This window comes from Neolamprologus multifasciatus, chromosome 3 (assembly GCF_963576455.1).
Source record: "Neolamprologus multifasciatus chromosome 3, fNeoMul1.2, whole genome shotgun sequence".
Taxonomy (NCBI): Eukaryota; Metazoa; Chordata; class Actinopteri; order Cichliformes; family Cichlidae; genus Neolamprologus; species Neolamprologus multifasciatus.
Window position 1 is genome coordinate 1,157,426 of NC_140441.1, and position 23,388 is coordinate 1,180,813.

Genomic DNA, 23,388 nt, shown 5'->3' on the forward strand with positions numbered 1-23,388 from the left:
TACTTAGCCTGGCAGGGCGAAGGACACTGTGTCAGCTGAACTCTGGACACACACACACACCCTATTAGAGCACTTCTCTCTCACTCTGCAGGCCTACTTGTTGTTCCTAGAGTATTTAAAAGTAGAATGGGAGGGAGAGCCTTCAGTTTTCAGGCCCCTCTTCTGTGGAACCAGCTTCCAGTTTGGATTCAGGAGACAGACACTATCTCTACTTTCAAGATTAGGCTTCAAACTTTCCTTTTTGCTAAAGCATATAGTTAGGGCTGGATCAACTCTGTGGAGATGGACAAGTCTGTGATGCTTCAGTGTTCAGCTATTTGAACTTAACAGATGAATGAATTAAATGGATCAATCACTCTTACTGGCCTCAGAAGTAAAGGCCATCCATCAGGACCTGGGTGGTGTAAATCCATGTTCTTTGTTTCTCAGTGTAAAAGGTTTAAATGCTGTGACGTTTTGTTGTTTTAGGATTTCAGTTTAAAAACCGTTTACAGCGGCTTGCAAAAGTATTCGGCCCCCTTGAACTTTCTGAATGACCCAGTCAAAGTCCAGATCTAAATCCAATCGAGAATCTGTGGCAAGAGCTGAAAACTGCTGTTCACAAACGCTGTCCATCTAATCTGACTGAGCTGGAGCTGTTTCAAAGAAGAATGGGCAAAGATTTCAGACTGTAGATGTGCAAAGCTGGTAGAGACAGACCCTAAAAGACTGGCAGCTGGAACTGCAGCAAAAGGTGGTTCTACAAAGTATTGACTCAGGGGCTGAATAATTACGCACACCCCACTTTGCAGTTATTTATTTGTAAAAAATGTTTGGAATCATGTATGATTTTAATTCCACTTCTCACGTGTTCACCACTTTGTGTTGGTCTTTCACGTGGAATTCCAATAAAATTGATTCATGTTTGTGGCTGTAATGTGACAAAATGTGGAAAAGTTCAAGTGGGCCGAATACTTTTGCAAGCCACTGTAGTTAGGGCTGGAATATATTTCTTGTGATATGAAATGAATTGCTATCTGTTTGTTAAGAATCTGCTTGTTTTTTGTTGTGGTGTTGGATTGAGTGAACCACAGGATTAATAAAGCTAAGGCTTATGCTAATGGGGATCCTGATTAAACAAACACACTGGCTTCTTAAACTTTAAAACACTCTGACTCTGATCTTTCCAGTTTCTTCAGATTTGTACTCTTGTGTTGTTACAGAGCAAAGATGAAGGAATGTCTGCAGACAGAGCTTCTGGAAACACTTGGGGATTTCAGAGAGAAGGAACTGAAGCTCTTTAAGTGGTATCTACAGAAACCTGAGACACTCGATGGTTTACCAGCTTAGCTTTGTATAAACACATGTGTTAGAAATGTTCTTCAATCGGCTCTTTTTACTCTCATTTCACAGCCAGGACTTTTTTACTTTTACTTGAGTAAAGAAGTTGAAACAGTACTTGGAGTATTTTTAACAGTAGTACTTCTACTTCAGTACACACTGTGTGTACTTTTACCACCTGTGTCTGAGACGACCTTCAGGGTCCACCTGAAGCTCTCAGTCTGCTGTGGAAAAAGGAAATCCAGGTGAGTTTCTCCTGATCACCTGAGGCCGTCATTACTGTGTGATGACGGCCTCATCACACAGTAATGACGGCTGATTCCTGTAAAGGGAGAGGCAGCAGAGCTGCAGTCGAGTCCTGTTTGTCTCTAAAAGAAGATTCACTGGAGTCCATCAGGTTTCTCTCAGCAACAGTGGTGAGTGCAGCTGATCACACTTCCTGTTTCTACACAAATCTTCACTCTGTTCACTTCATCAGGGCTCTAGAGCGCCACCTCATTTCTCCATGGTGCCACTTAGGCTGTGTCCACACTCGCCCGGATAGATTTGAAAACGCTCCGCGTCCACACTAGTGTTTTCAGTCGTTTTCACAGAGTTGTGCGTCCACATTAAAACAGCCGAAAACACTTAGGTTCCAGTCCTGCGCATGCGTGAAACACAAGACGATTTGACCTGTCTCATTTCTGTCTGCCGTTTATTCACTTTCCAGCTGTTTGAAACGTCGCGGCAAAAGGTGGAGGACCGAGTTTTTTAAATGGACTAACAATGAGGTGGAGTTGTTGCTGCGAGTAACACAAAAGTACAAAGTTTCAAAAGCGAGAGAGAAATAAAGAATTTGAAGAAAAGCTCTGTGGAGCATGTACAGACTGATATTAAGAAAAGATGAAACGAACCATTGATAACTTTTGCCTCCACCAGTGTGTGAATGTGAGAGTGAATGAATAGTGGCATTGTAAAGCGCTTTGGGTGCCTTGAAAAGCGCTATATAAATCCAATCCATCATCATCATCATCATCATTAAGGCCTGATCTGTCTGAAATTCACAGCCATAGCTCTGACACGGAGCCATCAACCTCTCAGTGTCTAACACTGGTCCGGAGACGGCATCAGATAATGAGCCACATTAGATGGACTCTGAGCCCACTGACAGTAAAAGGGTGAAGTGTAGACATTTGGAAGAGAGCGGCCTGACCAGTTTCTCTGGCTAAGATACAGTAAAGCTGACAACATGATGCATTTACTGTGGTGAGTGTGCAAAGACCGTGGCAGGTGTTGTGCCGAGGTAGGGATCCCCGACAGGATCTGAGTCGGGAGCATTCGCTGGGCAGGGAGAGCGGATCCAACAACTTTACTGTTTAAATAGCTAAAACCTCCCAAAATTTCAGGAGCAATAAGTCCTTAAAAGAGGTGTTTGTGAGCTAAAAATCAAGAATGTGGGATACTGTTTGTCCGTGATTTGGACAGTGCTCCTGACGCAGGTGAAATTCTGTTGGGGAGACCTAATTTGGATGCATGTTTAGAAATGAAACCCTGAAAAAGCACAGTGTATCCAGAAAACACATCATATGCTGTGATAAATGCACAGTCCAAGTGTCCCCTCTGCCCACTGCCTTTTAGCGTCAGGCAGCAGCAAACAGGTCGTCAGAGGAGCCGATGTGATGATTAAGTTCAACACTGTCTACAATATAGTTTAAATTTCAGCTCAGTGAAGCACTTTAAGCTCAAGCACTTTTTCACTAACTGATCTTTGTTGTAGAACTGAGCTCCAAATTTGCTTTGTGATGACAAGATTGTTAGTTAATCATTTACGAATCAATATTGTCTGTATGGATTTTCAAATAAAACATTGAACATGTAAAACTGCAGTGTTAAGTGATGGGGTTGAAACATTTGGGTGCACCTAAGTTTTGTGCTGGTGTGCCTAAGAAAAACTGTCAGGCGCACCAGTGCAACCATGGCAACAAGTTATTCTAGAGCCCTGTTCATGCTGACTCATCACAGTCACATTGGATCCATAGAAATCTGCTCATGTAACCACAGATCCACTGTAGGAACATCGAGCTGCTGTTTCAAACTAGGGCTGGTTTTCAATAATCGATTCTAATTACGTCAAATCAATTCATTAAATCTTGAATTGATTTTTAAATATAAATGTAATTATTTTCCAAAAGTTGATTCTGTTCATCTGGACATCCCGATGAACAGAATCAACTTTTGGAGATTTACTTACCTGGATGACTGAGAATGCATCAAGACATAAATGTATTAGGACGGAATCTCAGGTTAAAGCTCACAAAACTATTTCTACAACCACCAAACTGCTAAAACAGCAAATGAAAGCAGGTAAACAGATTCTGCACAAAGACGTAAACAGAGCGTGGATCGTTCACCCGACGTCGTACACGGACACGCCGTCGGGGCTGAAAGTCGACATCTCACAGATTCTGAAGCTGCAGGTTTGTCACTCTGATCAAATTTCACTGAACCAGCAGCAAATGAAAAGCAAACTACGCTTCATGTTTGATAAACATCGTCATGAATTCTCTCTGACTTTTTTTTCTTCCACCACGTTAAAAATCACACTTCTTCTCTCTCTCTCTCAGTGTACTTCAAGAACAGTTTCCCATCTCAAATCTGTTTTCAGCATTATTCGTTCACTTATTACCCACCAGTCTGCTGTTGTGTTCATTGCTGTCGGCTGCTGTTTGTTTTTTTTAAATGACCTCTGTTGAGCTCGAAGAGTTTTCTTCTTCTTCGGCCATGTTCTCTTAATAATGCACACACTTGATTACTTTTCCCGTTTCTTTTATTGTTAGCAACACAGGAGGGAAAACCATACATTACTTCAGCAGTTCACGCTTCAGAACATAAGGAACAGGAAGTGAAGTAATCTATAATCACCAAAATAAAAACCTTTCCAAAATAAAATGACAATCAGAAAACGTCTTTCACAACATAAGATGAATTAATATATTTACTCATGAGAACACAAATCTAACACCCCCCTCGTTCTCATGCTGTTAACCCATAGCATCTTATGCATTTCCAAAGAACCATTTTTGAAACTTTCTGAGTCTCACTCTTGTAACTGGTTTTGTTAGTATGTCTGCAGCCATTTCTTCTGATGGACAGTGTTCAATGCAGATTTTCCCTTCATTTACCGCTTCACGAATGAAGTGATATTTCACATCAATATGCTTTGACCTCTGTTCACTGGGTTTTTACTCAAAGCAATGGCCCCTTGGTTGTCCCCAAACAGTTTTGTACATGTGTACCTTTTTCTGTCCATGCCGTTTAACAGTTGGGTTAAGTACATGCTTTCCTGAGTAGTGGTTGCAAGACCAATGTATTCAGCTTCACATGTTGAGAGTGCCACTGTAGGCTGTTTCTTTGTTTTCCAAGATATTACTGGTCCCTCTTTAGTAAGTGCAAAACAGTAGCCTGTTGTACTGCGTCTGTCTTTTACAGAGGATGCCCAGTCAGAGTCACTGTAAGCAAGTAGATCTAGATCCTCACTGCTTTTCTTAAAGATCAGTTCAAAGTCATTTTGTTCAAGGTAGTCATTCAAGAGTTTGTACCAGTTTCTACCTGATTGTTTTAACCTGTAAAGGGATTTCTTTAATTTGTACACCAAGTTTTCTCCTGACTCTGTTTGCTCAAAACCTTCTGGTTGGTCCATGTATATTTCTTCCTCAATGGGAGCATGCAAATATGCAGTTTTAACATCCATTTGGTGGATAATAAGGTCATTCTGGACTGCTATTTGCATTAGGGTTCGCACAGATGTCATGTTTGCTGTTGGTGCAAATGTCTCTTGGTAGTCTATTCCTTGTGTCTGGTTGTAATCTTTTGCTACAAACCTGGCTTTGAATATCTGTCCTTGTTCATTTTCTTTGAGGGCGTTTCTACCAGTAGGTAAAGTACTAAGTTCGAATGTGTCATTCTCTTTCAGAGAGTTGATTTCTTCTGTCATTGCCTGTTTCCACCTTGGTGCCTCTGGTAACATCAGCGCCTCTTTATAGGTTTGGGGGATTCCACAGGTTGCTCTGTAACAATAATCAACACTTACAGAGGTTACATTAGCTACCTCTTTGCAGTTAGATGTGTAATCCTCTAAATATTTAGATTTCCTTTCTCTGTTAGGATAGCGCTCAGTTTGGTTTTGCTCATCACCCTCATTTCTTTCTATGTCAGGGTTTGGTTCATTTGTGTTGGTTTCCTCTTCTCTAGGAGGTCTGTTCTCTGCTGCATTTTCATTTTGTTGTTCTGTACTTTCTTTTGAAGGCACTACATGCTCATAAGTCTGAATTTCTGTGTCATATTCATCAGTCTGTGTTTGTTGTTCAACAGTGTTCTTCTTGATAAATCTCACAAGTCTGTGTTTTGACACTTTTCCTGTGTGAGGGTTATAAACCAGGTATGCTGGGCTATTTTTACTATAACCCACAAATATTCCTTTTTCACATCTGGGATCAAGTTTCTTGTGATCATGTATGTATGCATAACAGTCTGACCCAAATATCCACAGTTTTGAGAGATCTGGTCTTTTCCCTGTTAACATCTGATATGGTGTACTTTTAGTCCTGTTACTGTAGCATCTGTTGCAGATGTGTGCTGCATTTTGAATGGCGTAAGGCCATAATTCTTTTGGCAGCTCTTTTTCTAGTAAAAGACACCTCCCCATTTCAAAGAGAGTTCTCCATTGCCTCTCAGCTGTGCCATTCTGATGGGGAGAATATGGCGCAGATGTCTCATGCTTTATACCCTTTTCCCTTAAAAGAGACTGGAAGGAACTGCTTGTGAACTCGGTGCCATTGTCCGATCTAATGCACTTAACACTGCCGTATAGTGCACAGTCGGCTAGAAACTTTGCTGTGGCCTCTGTGGTGTCACTTTTCTGTTTTAGAAAGTAAACTGACACTGCCCCTGAAAAACCATCCGTAAATAATATAGCGTATTTATGACCACTTTGGCCACTTGGTTCAATGGGGCCGGCTAGATCAGTGTACACCAACTGTAATGGCTCACTTGCTTTTGGGTCGCTTTGTCTGTTTCTGTTGTTAGTGAATTTCCCTTCTGTGCACACATTACAATCTAACATGCCACTGCCTGTGATTTTCATGCCATCTACAACATCAGGTAGCTTTAACACATCGCTAACATTACAATGTCCTAAAATTTCGTGCCATGTTTTCACATCACAAGCCAGATTAACAGTGTCACAGGACATCATGTCATTGAATGATGTTTCATTGTTTACCGTTTTCAAATAGTAGAGTCTGTTGTATTCTTCGATGGAGAAGACTGTCCCATCTTTGTTCACTAGTTCATTCTGTCCCTCCTTGAAGACCACCTGTGCTCCATAGGTTGTAGCTGCCTTCACTGAAAATATGCTCTGAGGGTAGGATGGGATGAACAGGGCATCTCTCAGTGTGATGGTGGTACAGTGTCCTTGTATGTCCCGTAGAGAGACGTTGGCATCTCCCCTCTTGAGTGCGACGTTGTTTGTCCTGGATCCATCAGCGAGCTCCATGTAGTGTTTCTCAGGATCAAAAGTCTCATCAAACTTTATGAACTTGTTCTTCTCCGTAATGATGTGTGAAGTAGCACCACAGTCCACCATTAAATCATAGCGATAATAAGTCCATCACTGATGACTTCTTTTGCATTTCTTAGGGAGGTCACTGCTTTTTCAGCTCGGATAATATAATCTGTCACTGTCTCACTTGGTTTCTTCTTTAAAGACGTCAGCTCTGTGTACAGTGCGATGATTCTGGGCTTGCCTTTACTATCGTAGTGGTCACAAAGTATTTTTAAAGCTTTTCTTCCGTCGTCAGTCGCAACTCTCATTACCAGTGAAAGGCTTTTATCATCAAGAAACTGAATCAGTTCAGCGTAGCATTCAGCATTCTTCTCTGCATCTGGGTTAGTGGCTGATAATATAGTGTCCTTTAGACCAATGATCCACATGTGGCCGAGAAACTTTGCCTCCCAAAGTTCGTAACTGTTTTCGTCTCCGTTGAACACTAACCTCTGCCATCTTCCTCCTGTTGTGTCACGCCTGGGCCCATAACCTGTTGAGCTCGAAGAGTTTTCTTCTTCTTCGGCCATGTTCTCTTAATAATGCACACACTTGGTTGGTTGATTACTTTTCCCGTTTCTTTTATTGTTAGCAACACAGGAGGGAAAACCATACATTACTTCAGCAGTTCGCGCTTCAGAACATAAGGAACAGGAAGTGAAGTAATCTAGAATCACCAAAATAAAATCCTTTCCAAAATAAAATGACAATCAGAAAACGTCTTTCACAACATAAGATGAATTAATATATTTACTCATGAGAACACAAATCTAACAACCTCCAACAAGAAAGCCTCATTTCAGCTGTTCAATACCAGAGAAATTTAAATGTTTATGTTAAAACACTCAGCTGTGTCTGTAATCAAACCTCTGTAATTTTCCTCTGCTTCACTTCAGCAGCATCAGGTGATGTTCATATGTTGATTCATGGTTTTCTTTTGTTTTTGATCTACTGCAGAATATTTTTATGCATATATTTTACTCATAGATATAAAATCTGGATATGTTCTGATAAATGATCAGAATTAGAATATTTCTGACTGTCTGAGTCCAAACTGAATAGAATTGAATCGATTATAGAAACAGTGATGATACCAGCCCTGTTTCAGTCTCACTGTGGCCCTGCTCAGGACTCTGGACTCAATCTGTGCTCTGGACTTCAGACTGAAGCTGAACTGGATCAAACATCATACACAAACATAGATGATGGTGTTTAATCCCAAAGCTTATTTAAACAAACTGGAGGACAGAATTCCTCCTTAAATGTGATTTTGATCAAATCCACTGATCTTGTTTTCACACACAGGCTTTATCATGGTGGCTTCTTCTCTACTAACATCAATCTTTGATTTGGACAAACAAATATATGAAATACAAAAATAAATCAATGTTTTCTGAGGATCCAGAATAACATGAATGATGTATCCCAGCGAGTGACTGGAAAAGTTCATCTTCTTCCATATCCTGAGTTTTTGAGGAGCTGTGATGTTCCAGTATCTGTGAGAGAAAACAGGACAGTTTTTAATGACGCACAAATGGACCAAATATACAGACACCTCTGAATAAACATGTTCTCATAAATGCCATTAATATACTGGATCAAACAGTTAATAACACATTTCTGAGGTTTATGATTCATTGTCCTCCTCACTGTCAGTTCTACTGGAACAGTCACTGTTTAATATTAATGGGTCATTGATCTGGACTTACAATAAGAAGCATTTAGTCACCAACAAGGTCGAAGTTTACTTCACAGTAATTGATGGAATATATCCAACAAACTGATTTATTCAAGTATACAAAAGATCTGGATGAATCTTGGACCTTCTGTAAAACAGTCAGAGAAACAATTTCACATCTTTTTAACGACTGTATTTATCTTCATCTCCAAACGTTGATCCTGTCCATCTGGACGCTGCACTGTACAGCAGACACTACGATGTTAGGTTTGTGTTTGGGATGAACCAGTTTGTGTCTGAGTGTGTTGCTGGGTCTCCACCAGTTACTCTGAGAACTGAAGAAGCTTCTCTGATGAAACGTCTTCAAGAAACTCAAAGAAGTCCAGACGCTTTTCTCTCCAAGCTCCTCAGACTACTGACACTTGTTTCTCTCTTTTTAAAAAATAAATTTAAAGTGAATTTTGAATCAAATGTTTCTCTTCTTTCTCCCTCAGAGTGCAGACATGTCTGCTGCCAGCAATCTGCGATCTGAAGATCAGTTTCTGTGCTCCATCTGTCTGGATGTGTTCACTGATCCAGTCTCTACACCATGTGGACACAACTTCTGCAAAACCTGCATCAGTCAGCACTGGGACATGAATCAGAGCTGTCAGTGTCCCATGTGTAAAGAGACTTTCTACACTCGACCTCAGCTGAAGATCAACACCTTCATCTCTGAGATGGTTGCTCAGTTCAGACGTGAAGCTCAGCAGAAAGCCAGCAGCAGCAGCTCAGAGCAACAAGCTGCCAAACCAGGAGAAGTTCCCTGTGACGTCTGCACTGGAACCAGACTGAAGGCCCTGAAGTCCTGCCTGGTGTGTCAGACCTCCTACTGTCAGACTCACCTGGAGCCTCATCTGACACTGAAACGTCTGAAAAAACATCAGCTGATTGATGCTGTGGAGAACCTGGAAGACAGGATGTGCACGAAGCACGATAACCTTCTGCAGCTGTTCTGTAAGACCGACCAGACATGTGTCTGCATGCTCTGCCCTGTTTAAGACCACAAGAACCACGAGTTTGTTCCTCTGAGAGAAGAATATGAAGGAAAGAAGGCAGAGCTGGAGAAGACAGAGGCTGAGATTCAACAGATGATCCAGAAGAGACGACTGAAGATTCAGGAGATCACAGAGTCGGTGAAGATGAGTAAAGATGCTGCAGACAGACAGAAAGCAGAAGGTGTTCAGGTCCTCACGGCTCTGATGGAGTCTGTTGAGAGACGCCTGAAGGAGCTCATGAAGGAGATCGAAGACAAACAGGAAGCTACAGAGAAACAGGCTGAAGGTCTCATCAAAGATCTGGAACAGGAAATCTCTGAGCTGATGGAGAGAAGCTCTGAGGTGGAGCAGCTCTCACGCTCTGAAGACCACCTCCACCTCCTCCAAAGCTTCTGCTCCCTGAAAGCTGCTCCACCCAGCAAGGGCTGGACAGAGGTCAGAGTTCATCCACCATCATATGAGGGGACTGTGGGGAGAGCTGTGGCTCAGCTGGAGGAGACAGTCTGGAAACCCATGAAGAAGAAGCTGTTTGAGGCTGAGCTGCAGAGGGTCCAGCAGCATGAGGTGGATGTGACTCTGGATCCTGATACAGCTCATCCTTATCTCATCCTGTCTGATGATGGAAAACAAGTGTATGATAGTGATGTGAGGAAGAAACTTCCAGACAACCCAGAGAGATTTTCTCTGTGTCATTGTGTTTTAGGAGAGCAGAGTTTCTCTTCAGGCAGATTTTACTTTGAGGTTCAGGTTAAAGGAAAGACTGAGTGGGATTTAGGAGTGGCCACAGAGTCGATGAACAGGAAGGGACAAATCACAGCGAGACCTCAGGATGGTTTCTGGACTGTGTGGCTGAGAAATGGAAATGAGTACAAAGCTCTTGATGACTCTCCAGTTAATATCTGTCTTCATCCTGGTCCTGAGAAGGTGGGGGTGTTTGTGGATTATGAGGAGGGTCTGGTCTCCTTTTATGATGTAGGTGCTGCAGCTCTGATCTACTCCTTTACTGGCTGCTCCTTCACTCACAAACTCCACCCATACTTCAATCCCTGTATCAATGATGGAGGTAAAAACTCTGCACCTCTGATCATCTGTCCTGTCAATCAAACTGATCAACGACTGATTTAATTTGATGAATGATTGATTTTTCTTGAAGGGAACAAATGAACATATTGAGTGTAAATCCTCTACAGTCTCCATGTTTCTATAGAATCTGATCATCAGGACTCTGATTCACACTTTGATTCTCATGGAGTTTGATTTGAACAGAAGAAAAGTTGAATCAGGAAATGTTCCCACTGATGGAGACTCGAGCTGAAGAGCAAATATCAGAGAATAAATGTCCAAAAGCTTCATTTACAATAAAGTTTGTTCAATGCTTTGAGTGAATCCAGACTCATGTGTGGCTGTTATACGGAGCATCAGAGTCCAGCTGAGTTATGTTGGATACAAACTGCTTATTTTGGCTCTGTGAGCAGTTTTGTTCACTGAAAACTGATGAGACGGATAATATTCAAAGAACTCTGTAGAGATTCATGCATCCATGTTCTCCACCTGCAGGTGTGGAGGAGAAAGGTGGAGCACAGACTGCTGCATCCTTCCAGTCACATCATTTTGATGATTATATTTGCATGTTGTGATGATTTGGGTTAAAGATCAACAGAGTTGAACGGCTGCAGTCACAGCATGAAGACGATGCTGAAGCTGAGCTGCCAGTGAACATGTTTCACTGAGATTTGATTTGAAGAATAGAAAGTGTGTGTGGCTGCTGACAGCTGCAGTCTCTGTTAGTCTGCATAACACACACACAACTTTCCCCCTGAGGCAACGATCCAGCAACAACCAGAGACGGGCAGTAACACGTTACTGTAATCTGATTACTTTTTTCAAGTAACGAGTAAAGTAAGGGATTACTATTGCAAAAACTGTAATTAGATTACCGTTACTTTCCCGTAGGAACGCTGCGTTACTGCGTTACTAAAACCGTGATTTTTTTGCGAAAATGTCTCATGACAGTGACGTAAGCGAGTGCGACGTTCGTGGCAACAGCTGTGTGCAGATCAACAATGGATCATATATCGAGTGCAGAGAGAGTATGAGCGTGCAGCGTTTAAAGCGTGGAAGTACTGACCTTACTTTGAGTTTGATTCCATAAAAAGTGACAAAAACATTAGTGTCCGTTGTGCGTGGGAAGAAAACTTATTTTTATTATTATTTATTATTTTATTTTTATTTTTTTTAAAAAGTAATCAATAAAGTAACGGGATTACTTTTTTGGGGAAGTAATCAGTAATTAGTTACTGATTACTGATAACTGATTAGTTACTGATTATGAAGGTCCACTCTCATGGACCTTCATGGGTTTGGGATCAGTGAGTGTCCACTCCACTGTGACATCCTGAGGAAGGTCAGGTGTGATTTTTTTTTTTAAAATTTTTTAATTAATTAATTTATTTATTTTCTGCCTTATTTTCGCCTGTCCCATTTGGTTCTTTAGCCATCAGAATTGTTGTCTGAAGACCAACTAGGATACCCAATGGATTTACTTTGCCAAATGGATCATCACGTCCTTGCCATTTGATCAACCTTTGTTGTTATTATTTATTTTATTTTATTTTTCAGTTGTTACAGACGGGACAGACATGAGTGAGGGATAGGAAAGGAAGAAAGAAAGATGAAGGAAAAGAAAAACAGAAGGGAAGAGGGACAGTGAGAGAGGGCAAAAAAAATCTCCTGGATCACCCATTGAGAGAGAAAGAAGAGAGAAAAAAAAGAAAAAGAGCAACATACTAAACACAACACCATCATGTTAATCTAGCTAAGTGTAAACAGCAGTAAATACTAAATATTGAATGTTGTTGTGTAGAAAGCAGGACCGACAGCGTACATTGTGCTTGGAAATAGCAGCTAATTAAGGTATAGTTTATGTCTATGAACAGTGAACACCCGTGTGCACACCTGTGTGGTTCAGCGCGCTTGTATTCAAAAGGTTTCTCCATGTAATGGTTTGCTGGAGGATGTAGAGAGCCATAACCCCGCCCCCAGGGCATGAAGCAGGCATGGAGGAGATCCAGATTCCAGACATCCAGAGGCCATAGAGTGCGAGAGCCCAAGGAGGACCACCGGAGGGGCATCCATGCTGCCCCCCTGGGAAGAGCTGAGGAGGGCCCCGGATGCGGATAAGGGGTTACCCAGTAGCCACGGAGCAGAAGCCAGAGGGGGCTGCAGTGGTGTGCCCGCCGGCTCTGCCGACAGCCAGCTGTGCCAGAGTGAACCGAGCCGCAGGCCCAGAGGCCGGAGGCCCGAGGGCCCCCTTTGCCCCAGAAGAGGCCTGACCGAGCAACAGGCACCAGGCCTCGCCAAGTAGTCACCGGGAGTGACCTGGTACATACCTGAGCACCCAGCCCTGGACACCAAGAACCACCAATGCACCGACCCCAGAGTGCATCAGTTACCGGCAGGGAGTGTGGTGAGGGGAGATAGGCCTTTGGAGGGCCTGGGAGTTCCCAGAGAGGTGGAGTGTAAGATCCGACCTGACATATAGACACAGACAAACAGGCACACAGACACAAACATGCATTCCCACCCTCCTGCACAGATATACAAATATTCAGCACTCACCCAACGTAGGGATAGACATACATGGACACTGTACACACAATCACACTCCCCAAACAAACTCTATACCCCGGGACCAGGGACCCTCGTGCCTGGAGGGGGAAACGGCACCTAGATCCAGGAGGTGTTACACTTTCCCCCGGGGTGGAGGCAAGCAGACCGCCCCAGGTTCCGCAGCAGCAGCCGATGTCCAGCAGAGAACAGGGGTGTGTGAAGACCCCAAATCTCCCTCCTCTTGCTCATGCGTAGTGTTGCTGCGTGCTGTTCTAAGGTGCATTTAAAACACGGGAGAGCATGATGCTGCTGCCAGAGAGCAGCAGGTGTTAGCACGGCCCCTCCAAAGAACCCTCAATGTCTACATGGATTTAAAATTGAGAGGTGGGCACCGGCGCCAGAGGTGGGGTTGAATACACAGACCGTCCACTGGACGCCGTTAACGTGCCCACCCTCAAGGCACCCCAAAGCCCTACTTGTGTGGGTGGGTGTGTTGGAGCGGGAAGAGGGAGGCAGCCGGGGATGGGGAGGAAAATAAAGGAGGAACAAGATGCCCCTCCCTGGGGCTAGCTCCCCCGCTGACCCCAGTAGGCATCCCCGTCCTTCGGCACCCACCAAGGCAAGGGAGCACAGGCCCATCCAGATCGGGGCCTACGGCAGCAGGACCGCCCAGCCCCACAGGACCCGGGGCAGCCCACCCGACCCCACTGCAGAGGAAACTGTACCCACCCTAACATTCAATCATCTCCCAGACTGCACAAGACAGTAGACAACCAGGTTAAGTTTATTCTCCACCTCTCCTATGACTCTCCCCCACCAGCAGAGTGGACTCCTGCAAGGATGGAACAAACTCCCTGTCAGTTGAGGAGCCCCCTAGTTAGGCCGATGTGCCAGAGGCCCCCTGGACTGTGTTAGTTTCTGTAGTGACATCATCCAATTTGCCCAAAAAGCACACTAAAAAGGAGGTTGGAATTTTACATTTCAGACACTTTGATAAGTCTTCACATATCCTTCGCCAAAACTTCTGCACTGGTGGACAGAACCAAAGAGCGTGGATGTAATTGTCCGGTGTATTGGTTTGGCAGTGTGAGCAGTTGTTGGAAGATGTAAAGCCCATCTGGAACATCAGTTGACCTGTATGGTGTACTCTATGTAGTATTTTGTATTGTATTAATTGCAGACTGGTATTTCTAATCAATTTAAAGGTTTTTAAGCATATCTGAGACCGGAGGTTTTGGTCTAAGCCGACTGACAAATCTGCTTCCCAATTTGCAATAGGAAGGGATATTGATTCATCTATTTTAGAAAGTGTTCTGTATATTTTAGACAATAATTTAGGGGATTTAAGAGTAAGAAAATGTACCGTACTTGGTGGTGTTTGCAATTCAACTTGACTGAGGTTAAATTTCTTTTTTACTATGGATTTAATTTGTTGATATTCTAAAAATCTTTTCTTGTTGATCCCATATTATATAACAAGTCTGTCAAATGGAATGAAGTCTGTTCCTTCTAATATATCTTCTAAGTATTTAATTCCTTTACAACTCCATTCTGGAAAATTATTCATATTATTGTTTTGTAATATGTCAGGGTTATTCCAGATAGGCGTACGTCTGCATGGGTGTCAAGAGATGTATTCTTAAACACTTCTTCAGCTGAGAATCAGAGAGGAGAAACACACAAGTTTTACTTGAAGCAAGGGCAGTCACAGAGCACTTGCACGGAAGTGAGGGACTCCGAGACTCGCGCCCTGTCACTGCCCTGGGCTTTATTTATATACATCAGTGGGTGCGTTTTGCATATTACATCAGAATGTGGATGTGTGTGTGTGTGTGTGTGTGTGTGTGGTCAGAGTGTGAACCCATAAAGACTTCCCTAAACCTGCTGGTCTGGAAGTCCAGCAGTTCATCTAAACAAAAGGCACTTAGCTTAAAACAGACATAGATACGTTTATCCTACCATAAAATAATAAAAGAAGGTATGACCTCTCCCATGCTCCCAGGATGTAGGTGTGGATGCCAGAACACTCTGGAATGCACACAAAGCCTTTGCAGCCTACTAAAGATCACACATCCTATCACTACACAATCGATTATACACCTCTAAGCATATATGGAAACTTGTATCATTAAAAGATTATACTGACTCCTTAGTACAATTTTCCATTGACAATGGGACTAATGAAGACTCCATTATTTTTAGAAACTCCCACCATGCTGTCAGAGTAGAGGTGTGATATTAAAGGGCCACACGACAGACTCCACCCCCTGAGAGGAGAACATGCAGCTAAACATGTCAGTCCTGGTCTGACTGGGGAGGGACCCGAGAAAAGCAAAGTTACTGATTCAATATTGATTTTAGTGACCTCTGATTGACGTGACCAGGTGTCATTACCCACAGTACAACTGTAGTACACACAATACTGCGTCCACCCCCCCCCCCCCCCGTTATCACTGCACTGAGTTGATGATGTCATGCAAAGTGAAAAATAAACAGTGTCTGTTAATAAAAATCATTTGTTCATTCTCATGTTTGCATCATGTTTCTGTAAAATCATCAGCTGTTTTTATAAGAACATGCAGAAACATGTTAACACAAAGTTTCCTCAGACTGTGACTCTGTGTGAACATCAGAGGACCTGTGACCAAGGCTAAACACTGTTTGACTTCTGTCCATGGACGCAGGATTGTCTGATGTCCTATAAACACATCACGACTGCAGAGGCTGAAGCAGCGCTTGTACACAGGTGTTCAGTGACATCACACAGGTGGGCTGTGACCTGAGCCATCACCTGCTGACAGCCCTTCACAGCTTCGTATAACTGAACGTCTGAAGCTGTGTTTCATTACCAGCTAATAACACCGTGAGTCCTCAAAGGCTTCACACACATCACTGCACACATTTATACATCCTAGTTGAAGCTTGTGGATCATGCACGTTAATGATGCTTCAGCCTCAGAGGGTCATAACAGAGGGTTGAGGTGACAGGTGGAGGATTTAGATTTAAACAGCAGATGCAGTTTTCTACTAACTCCAAGACAACATAAATGCATATAATCCAAGTTAAACATTGTAATCACCTTAACTATACCAGCTACAGGAGACAATGTTTGATGTTGTATGTCTTCCATTTTCTAATAATTGCTCCCACAGCTGATTTCTTCACACCAAACTGCTTACCTATTGCAGATTCAGTCTTCCCAGCCTATGATGAAAATTACAGGCCTCTCTCATCTTTTAAATGGGAGAACCTGCACAATTGGTGGCTGACTAAATACTTTTTGCCTCATTGTACATCTCTATCTTTCACCACACTAACCTGCAGTGAATCCTTTGTGACAAAATGTTCCTCCCACTGAAAACGCTCCAGATGAACAGAATCCACTTTTTGGGATTTACTCACCTGGATGATTGAGCATCAAGCATAAAAACAAGAGCTCAGAATGTTTCTTCAGCTCACAGTGTTTAAAGGCATCCTTTACTCACCTGAGGAGATTTGGTCCAGGTGTATCTGAGGTGTTAGAACAGCTGTGTTAAAGGAGCAGAAATACAGAAAAGACCCACGAGAAGCAAAGACCTCAGTATGACCCTGAAAACAGAAAACAAACAAAGAAAAAACAAAGATGATGTTCCTCAGGACGTCAAAGTGGACTGGAAACACCAAAATACGACGGTCCATGTGTATCAGAACAATGAACACCAGAATCTCTTACAGGACCAGGATTACAGAGACCACACAGAGATGAATGAAGATCCTCTGAGAACTAAAGACTTCAGTCTGAAACTGAATGACCCCCAACTTAGTGACCATGGTGGCTACACCTGCACCGTCTACAACGAGGAGGGAAACATCCTGCTACACAAAGTTTTCTCACTAAATGTTACAGGTGAGGTGGGTGAGGTGTTCTGGGCAGACCCAGGACACGCTGAAGAGATTATCTCTCTCGGCTTGTCTGGTGTGATGGACCGAGTTGAAACAGGAATTATTTGGAAAATAGGGTTGCTATTTATTTAACCCAAAAATTGTATTTACAAAAGTAATAAATGTTGAGCTCATAAAAGAGGTCAAAGAAACAAAACTCAACTCAGGCAAAACTGCAAACTTTAACAACCCAAATGACTGTCCAAACAAACATAACTGACCTAAATATGAAATGACACACGGGGGTATATATCATGGCTGATCAGACAGCTATGACATAAGATGGGTGACTAACCAAAACACAATCATAAAACACAAAACGATGCAGTACAATGTAGTTTGTTAATAAACTAAACACCAAAGAAGAAAATCAAAACTACTAAACCCTAAACTCGATATTTAATTAAATACAAATACTTTGTTTTTAATTAAAGAAAATACACATTCTCCCATTCAGCAGGAAGTGGTGGTGCAGTCCAGTTATCAAACGTTGGCCACCACTTTTTGCCTGGCAACCCACAGGTACCATCAGAAGCAGGTAAAGAAACAAAGGTTAGTCAACAATCAAAGTAATGAACTGTTATGAACGCACAAGTAAACTAAATGATTATAACATTATTAAATATTCTATCACCACATTACTGTCCACAAATTCTCACCATTATAGCAGATGAACGGATATGTCTGAGTCCATATAACATCTGCCCATTTGTCTTCTATTATCACACAGTTCTCAAATCCTGGATTTTCTCAGTAAGAGTTCATTTGTTTAATGAGTCCTGATCAAACTAAAGGATTTTAGGTGGAAACAATCAGGAGCCCTGGTAAAATGATCACTCACCCATCAGAAGAAGCAGAAACAGACTCCACTGCATCGTCGCTCTGTCACATGAAAATGACTTTTCTGTCATTTGGAGGAAACAATGAATCCAGCAGCTCTTCAGTGTTTGATGGACACGCAGCACTTTATATTAAACACAGATATCTAGTTTATCACACACTGCTGTAAGAAATATATGATTCTTCTTAATAAATGATCATCTGTTTAAAATTGTCCAAGAAGAAAGAAGCAACAGTTCAAATGTGGTCCACACAGCACCTCTGTACACAGACATGAAATGAGCCTGCAGGTTTGAATCTGGTTCTTCTCTGGTGTTCATGCAGACAGCTGTGCAGTAAATAACCATCTGTACTAACACACACTCTCTGTGTACTCAGTATTTGAATATGAACATACAGACTGTCCTCCTGACATAACGATCCAGTGTAGATATGAGTTCTAAAGGGACTCATTTACATGAAGCTCTGGAAAAATGACAGAAACATCAAACACTGAACTTTCCAAGAAGCAGAAAGAGGAAGTTACCTTCTAATATCTAAATATGACTTCCTTGTTTGTTTGGTGGTGCAGGTGCAGGGGAGGGCTGTGACAGCAGAGGTACACATGGACATATATACCTTTATAAGATATATACCTTTTCCCCCTAACTAACCTAATGCTGACATGATCTTAAAAACCTATCAAAGACTTTTGTGTGCACTGACGCAGCAGTCACATGCTCAAGCTGAATAATTACGCACACCCCACTTTGCAGTTATTTATTTGTAACAAATGTTTGGAATCATGTCTGATGTTCGTTCCACTTCTCACGTGTTCACCACTTTGTGTTGGTCTTTCTTTCTTTTGTGGAATTACAATAAAATTGATTCATGTTTGTGGCTGTAATGTGACAAAATGTGGGAAAGTTCAAGGGGGCCGAATACTTTTGCAAGCCACTGTAGCTCTTTTCATTTTTATTATTTTGCTGGCCAGACTATATACAGACATTTAGAAAGAAACAAAACAGACAGTTTTTTCAGCTTTATATTTAAGTGGAAACTGATATTCAACATGAACAAAATGTAACACAACATCAACTTTAAATATGAAATATAAAAAATATGTATAAAAAGGTTTTTCAGCCACATTGGAGTTTTTTAAATCTCCTGGTCTTTTTTTGTGCGTTGCCACTTCTCCATTCCTGCCTCTCTGCTCCGTGCATCATCATCATCAATCATCAGTTCTTATCTGTGATTGGACTGTGGCTGCTCGTGCTTTCTAGTGATGCACAGTAAAGTTTCGTAAAGCTGGTCTTTGAAATGTCTCTCTAGCCCAGTTGGTTGAGGAGCTACAGCATTGCAAAACACTGACGGTAAAACCTAAGGAGAGTTGACTTGTCTGTGTTCAGACAGCAGTAGCCTGTGAACGCTTTGTGCTACCGTAATACACCAAATATCCCGTAAAGAACAGCTTCTCATCTTTTCAAAACCATTCACATGCTCTTCCTAGCACAAACAATGACTGAGTCACAGTTATTTAAAGAGCGCTTGTGTCAGCAGGCCCATGGTCAAAAAGTAAACTGTAAAGTGGATTCAAGTCCTGAAGGATGACATGCTCCAATCCAGAAATCTCTATGGCAGCGGTCTCCAACCTTTTTTGCGCCACGGACCGGTTTATGCCTGACAATATTTTCACGGCCTTTAAGGTGTCGCAAATAAATACCACAAAAGAAAATTAGTACCGCTAACGAAAAAAGAAGACTTATTCATAACATGCGTTTAAAGACCCACAAAAACCGAGTTAACGACAAAAACAAAAATAACGCTAAAAACCGCTAAAAACCCTGAAAACCCTGAAAACCATACATTTTACACCAGAACCTCAACTCTCACAGCCCGGTACCAAATGACTCGGGGTTGGGGGACCGCTGCTCTATAAGATATTAAGCACAGATGGTAAACTGCAGTCAGACCCTGAATACATTTTCTTCTTTTGTTACAGATATTGTTTCAGTTATTCTTTGGTGAGCTGACATGTTGGCTACACCGTCATCAGTCTGCTAAACACAGGAAGCAGCTGACTTTAAAACATCAGAGAAAACCAGGACCAGGAACAGCCTCAGTTTGTGGGAACCAGGATACGACCTGGAGAAAGAAGAGGAGATGAGGACACAGTCACCAACAAACTCTGAAAGCACTTCATGGAAGCTGATTTTAAACTGAGCTGATTATTCAGAAAAGTTTCATGTTTTAGAGATTGGATAAGGACCAAGAGTTCTCTGAAACCAGTAGAAAACCTGCGTTTGAATGCAGCCAGAAACTAACACTTGTCTGAAAATGTACAGGATTGTTCTAGAAATTTGTGAAACTGGCCTTAACCTGCCCAAAAGTGTACATTTTTAAAACATCAATATATTAAAAAATACTGATGTAAACCAGATCAGAACCAGTTTTAGACCCATCGTATGTGGTTTGAGATTTTGTATCTCTGAACGGTTTCAGTCTGGTATGAACTGGTTTCTGGTCTGAACTGGTTTCTGGTCTGAACTGGTTTCTGGTCTGAACTGGTCTGTGAGTGATTAGTGGTTCTCTGACCTCGAGCTCTCTGTCTGTAGTAGATGAACCCAGCCAGAGACAAGATCAGACAGAGGATCAGTCCTGAGGCGCCGATGGCGAGCTTGTTCCTCTCTGTCTTAGGCATGAATGAGGATGAGGAGGGATCTGAGTCACACAGGTGAGAGTCAGACAGGTGGACAGACAGACAGGTATGTACAGGTGTGTAGATACAAGCAGACAGGTATTTACCCCAGTTAGTGATCAGAGGTTTCTCCAGGCTGGCGTGCTCCACCACACAGGAGATCTTCTCTCCAGACCTTCGACACAAACATTAGTGACTCTCAGATCTGGACTTTAAATGTTTAAACTTTAGCACTATTATTATCATGATGCTCACCTGGGTGTGTACTCCAGGTAGCAGTGGGTCTGGTAGTACCAATCCCCATCCTCCATCTCCTCAGTGGAAGTGACATCAGAGGTGACTTCCTGTCCGTCTCTGTGCCAGCTCACTTTGATCTTACTGGGAAAGAAGTCATAGACACTGCAGACCAACATGGCAGGATGGTGACTGGAGAGAGGCGTCGTGGAGTGAAGTTTGACAGTGGGCGGAGCTGCAAGACATTATTAGTTTGTATTATTATTATTAATGTTCTCTGTATAATTTGAATGTATTTATTTAAAAGGCACAGTGCATATTAATAGTGCGGGTGGAGTGCTGCTGACTTCGACTGAGGACATTGTCAGCCAGTGGAAGGGATACTTCGAGGACCTCCATAATCCCACTGACACGTCTTTTGTGGAGGAAGCAGAGCCTGGCGACGAGGGGGAAGACCCACCAATGTCCAGTGAGTCAAGTCACTGAGGCAGTTAAACTACTCCTTGGTGGCAGAGCCCCTGGGTTCAGCCTGAGTTCCTGAAGACTCTGGATGTTTTAGGGATGTTTTGGCTGTGTTTGGGGTGGTACCTCTGGATTGGTTCCCATCTTTAAGAAGGGGGACCGGAGGATGTCTTACAACTATAGGGGGATCACACTACTCAGCCTCCCTGGGAAGGTCTATGCCAGGGTGCTGGAAAGGACAGTCCGCCCGTTATACGTGGAACACTGGACCAGCTCTTCATCCTCTAAAGGATACTCAAGGGCACATTGAGGGAGTTTGCCCAACCAGGCAGGAGGTCAGGAGGAGGTGGCCTCCAGCTCGCACTGGAATGGTTCACAGCCGAGTGTGAAGCGGTGGGAATGAGAATCAGCACCTCCAAATCTGCAGCCATTCTCCTCAGATCGGTCCATTCTCCTCAGAAAAAGAATGGAGTGCCCAATCCGGGTTGGGGACGAGTCCTTGCCACAAGTGGAGGAGTTGAAGTATCTTGGGGTCTTGTTCACGAGCGACAGGAGATTGACAAACAGATTGGACAGCTGAGTGTAAAAGCAGGGCTCTCGATCTACGTCGATCTACTTCCCCACCCTCACCCGTGTTCACCAGCTGTGGGTAGTGACCGAAAGAGCGAGATCTGAATAAGATCCCACCAGGAGGAGGCCCAAAGGTAAACTCACGACCAGTGTTGGGTAAGTTACTTTAAAAAAGTAATTTATTACTAATTACTAATTACTTAGTCAATATTGTATTTAAAATACTTAGCTAATTACTGTGTCAGAAAAGTAATTTAATTACTAAATAAGTAATTTAACTAAATACTTCTTAAAATCCTTCTAAACCTTGAGTGGACAAACAATAGAAATTAAACTCTTTAAATAATAATTTTTTAAAGACTGAGACTCTACAGTACGCAGCCGTAGCATCTCTTCCACAGTGTAGCCTCCAATCATTTTTTTAAGTTCACCTTCAGACACTTTCTGTGCTGCTGAAGTAAAATCACATTTTGCTGCTTAGCAGGAGTTGCCGCGGTGATGGATGATGAACAAGGATCACTCAGAAGTGTTCATCTATGCTCTCGTGTCAGGCACTTCAGTAGATTACTCGTGCTATTAACAGCGGAGGTGGTATATATGTCTGCTTGTTTCAGAAAAGTGAAATATGTCCATTTCATAAAGCAGCCACTCGCTTCAGTCCGACATCTTCCGCTGTAGAATACGACTGTGCAGCAAACCGGTGTGAAATGACGTGCAGCTGCACTACAGCGATGTTAAAGAGCAGAGTTTACTTCTACCTTTAGAAGATAAATTATTGAAATTAAATAATGATATTCCGCGAGTTCAATTATTTTACAATGTAACACAAGTACATTGTAAGTAACTGTAATTAAAATACCTAAAAATGAACAGTATTTAGTTACTCTACTTTTTCAGTGGAAAAGTAATTCAATTACAGTAACACGTTACTTAGTAACGCGTTACACCCAACACTGTCAGTAACATTCAAGATTTATTATTTACCGTTACTTGTACTTGCTGAGGTTGTTGCTGTTGTTGTTCTCTCTAATGTGAAAAAAAGGACAAAGAAGAAACCTGTGAGTGTTTTCAGCTGTTTGTAGCTGTGTGAGAATAAAAGCTGCACAGCTGTTTGTGCAGCCTCACACATCAACACACAACAGTTGAGCTCCAAGTCAGAGAAGCACTGAAAACAGGAGCTGCTGGTTACACAGCAGAGGACATGATGGAGGATCAACCTCACTGATGTCTGTCTGTCTGTACTTTACATGTTCTGCTCTCGTCTCTTTTCAGATAACGAAGTGGACGTGTTGGAGGAGACACAAGGGGAGAGGTCTGTGCTGCTGCCCTTTCAAAGCACAGCTGACCTTCGTCAGGGCGTCACAGTGGAGTGGACACGCTCAGACTCCAAACACACCAAAGTCTGTGTTTCAGTAAAGCCAAAGTCAGGCAGACAAACAGCACCAGGGTTACAGAGGT

The 23,388-nt window shown here is 42.5% G+C and overlaps 1 protein-coding gene and 1 pseudogene across 2 annotated transcripts; one reads left to right on the top strand and one right to left on the bottom strand.

The window, feature by feature from the left end:
- Positions 1-1,662: 1,662 nt before the first annotated feature.
- Positions 1,663-11,002, top strand: LOC146520964 (E3 ubiquitin-protein ligase TRIM21-like; annotated as a pseudogene). The gene is made up of 2 exons (XR_014873137.1): positions 1,663-1,736; positions 9,074-11,002. The product of XR_014873137.1 is annotated as an E3 ubiquitin-protein ligase TRIM21-like (transcript).
- An 871-nt stretch (positions 11,003-11,873) lies between these two features.
- Positions 11,874-21,787, bottom strand: LOC146520965 (rano class II histocompatibility antigen, A beta chain-like). Its single transcript, XM_085154590.1, has 5 exons — positions 20,920-21,787; positions 20,772-20,839; positions 20,562-20,687; positions 17,807-20,111; positions 11,874-16,814 (listed from the first exon to the last, which is right to left on the bottom strand). Exons 1-4 carry the CDS (start codon positions 21,075-21,077, stop codon positions 20,086-20,088), a joined length of 378 nt encoding a protein of 125 aa, XP_085010716.1. The 5' UTR covers positions 21,078-21,787; the 3' UTR covers positions 11,874-16,814; positions 17,807-20,085.
- Between the last annotated feature and the right edge of the window lie 1,601 nt (positions 21,788-23,388).

Bases quoted from the DNA above. Each gene is read 5' to 3' on its own strand.
- LOC146520965 (XM_085154590.1), bottom strand. From the start codon at position 21,077: ATGTTGGTCTGCAGTGTCTATGACTTCTTTCCCAGTAAGATCAAAGTG. The intron at 20,840-20,919 runs GTGAGCATCATG...TTTGTGTCGAAG, and splicing joins TACCTGGAGTACACACCCAG to GTCTGGAGAGAAGATCTCCT. The intron at 20,688-20,771 runs GTAAATACCTGT...TGTGTGACTCAG, and splicing joins ACCTCTGATCACTAACTGGG to ATCCCTCCTCATCCTCATTC.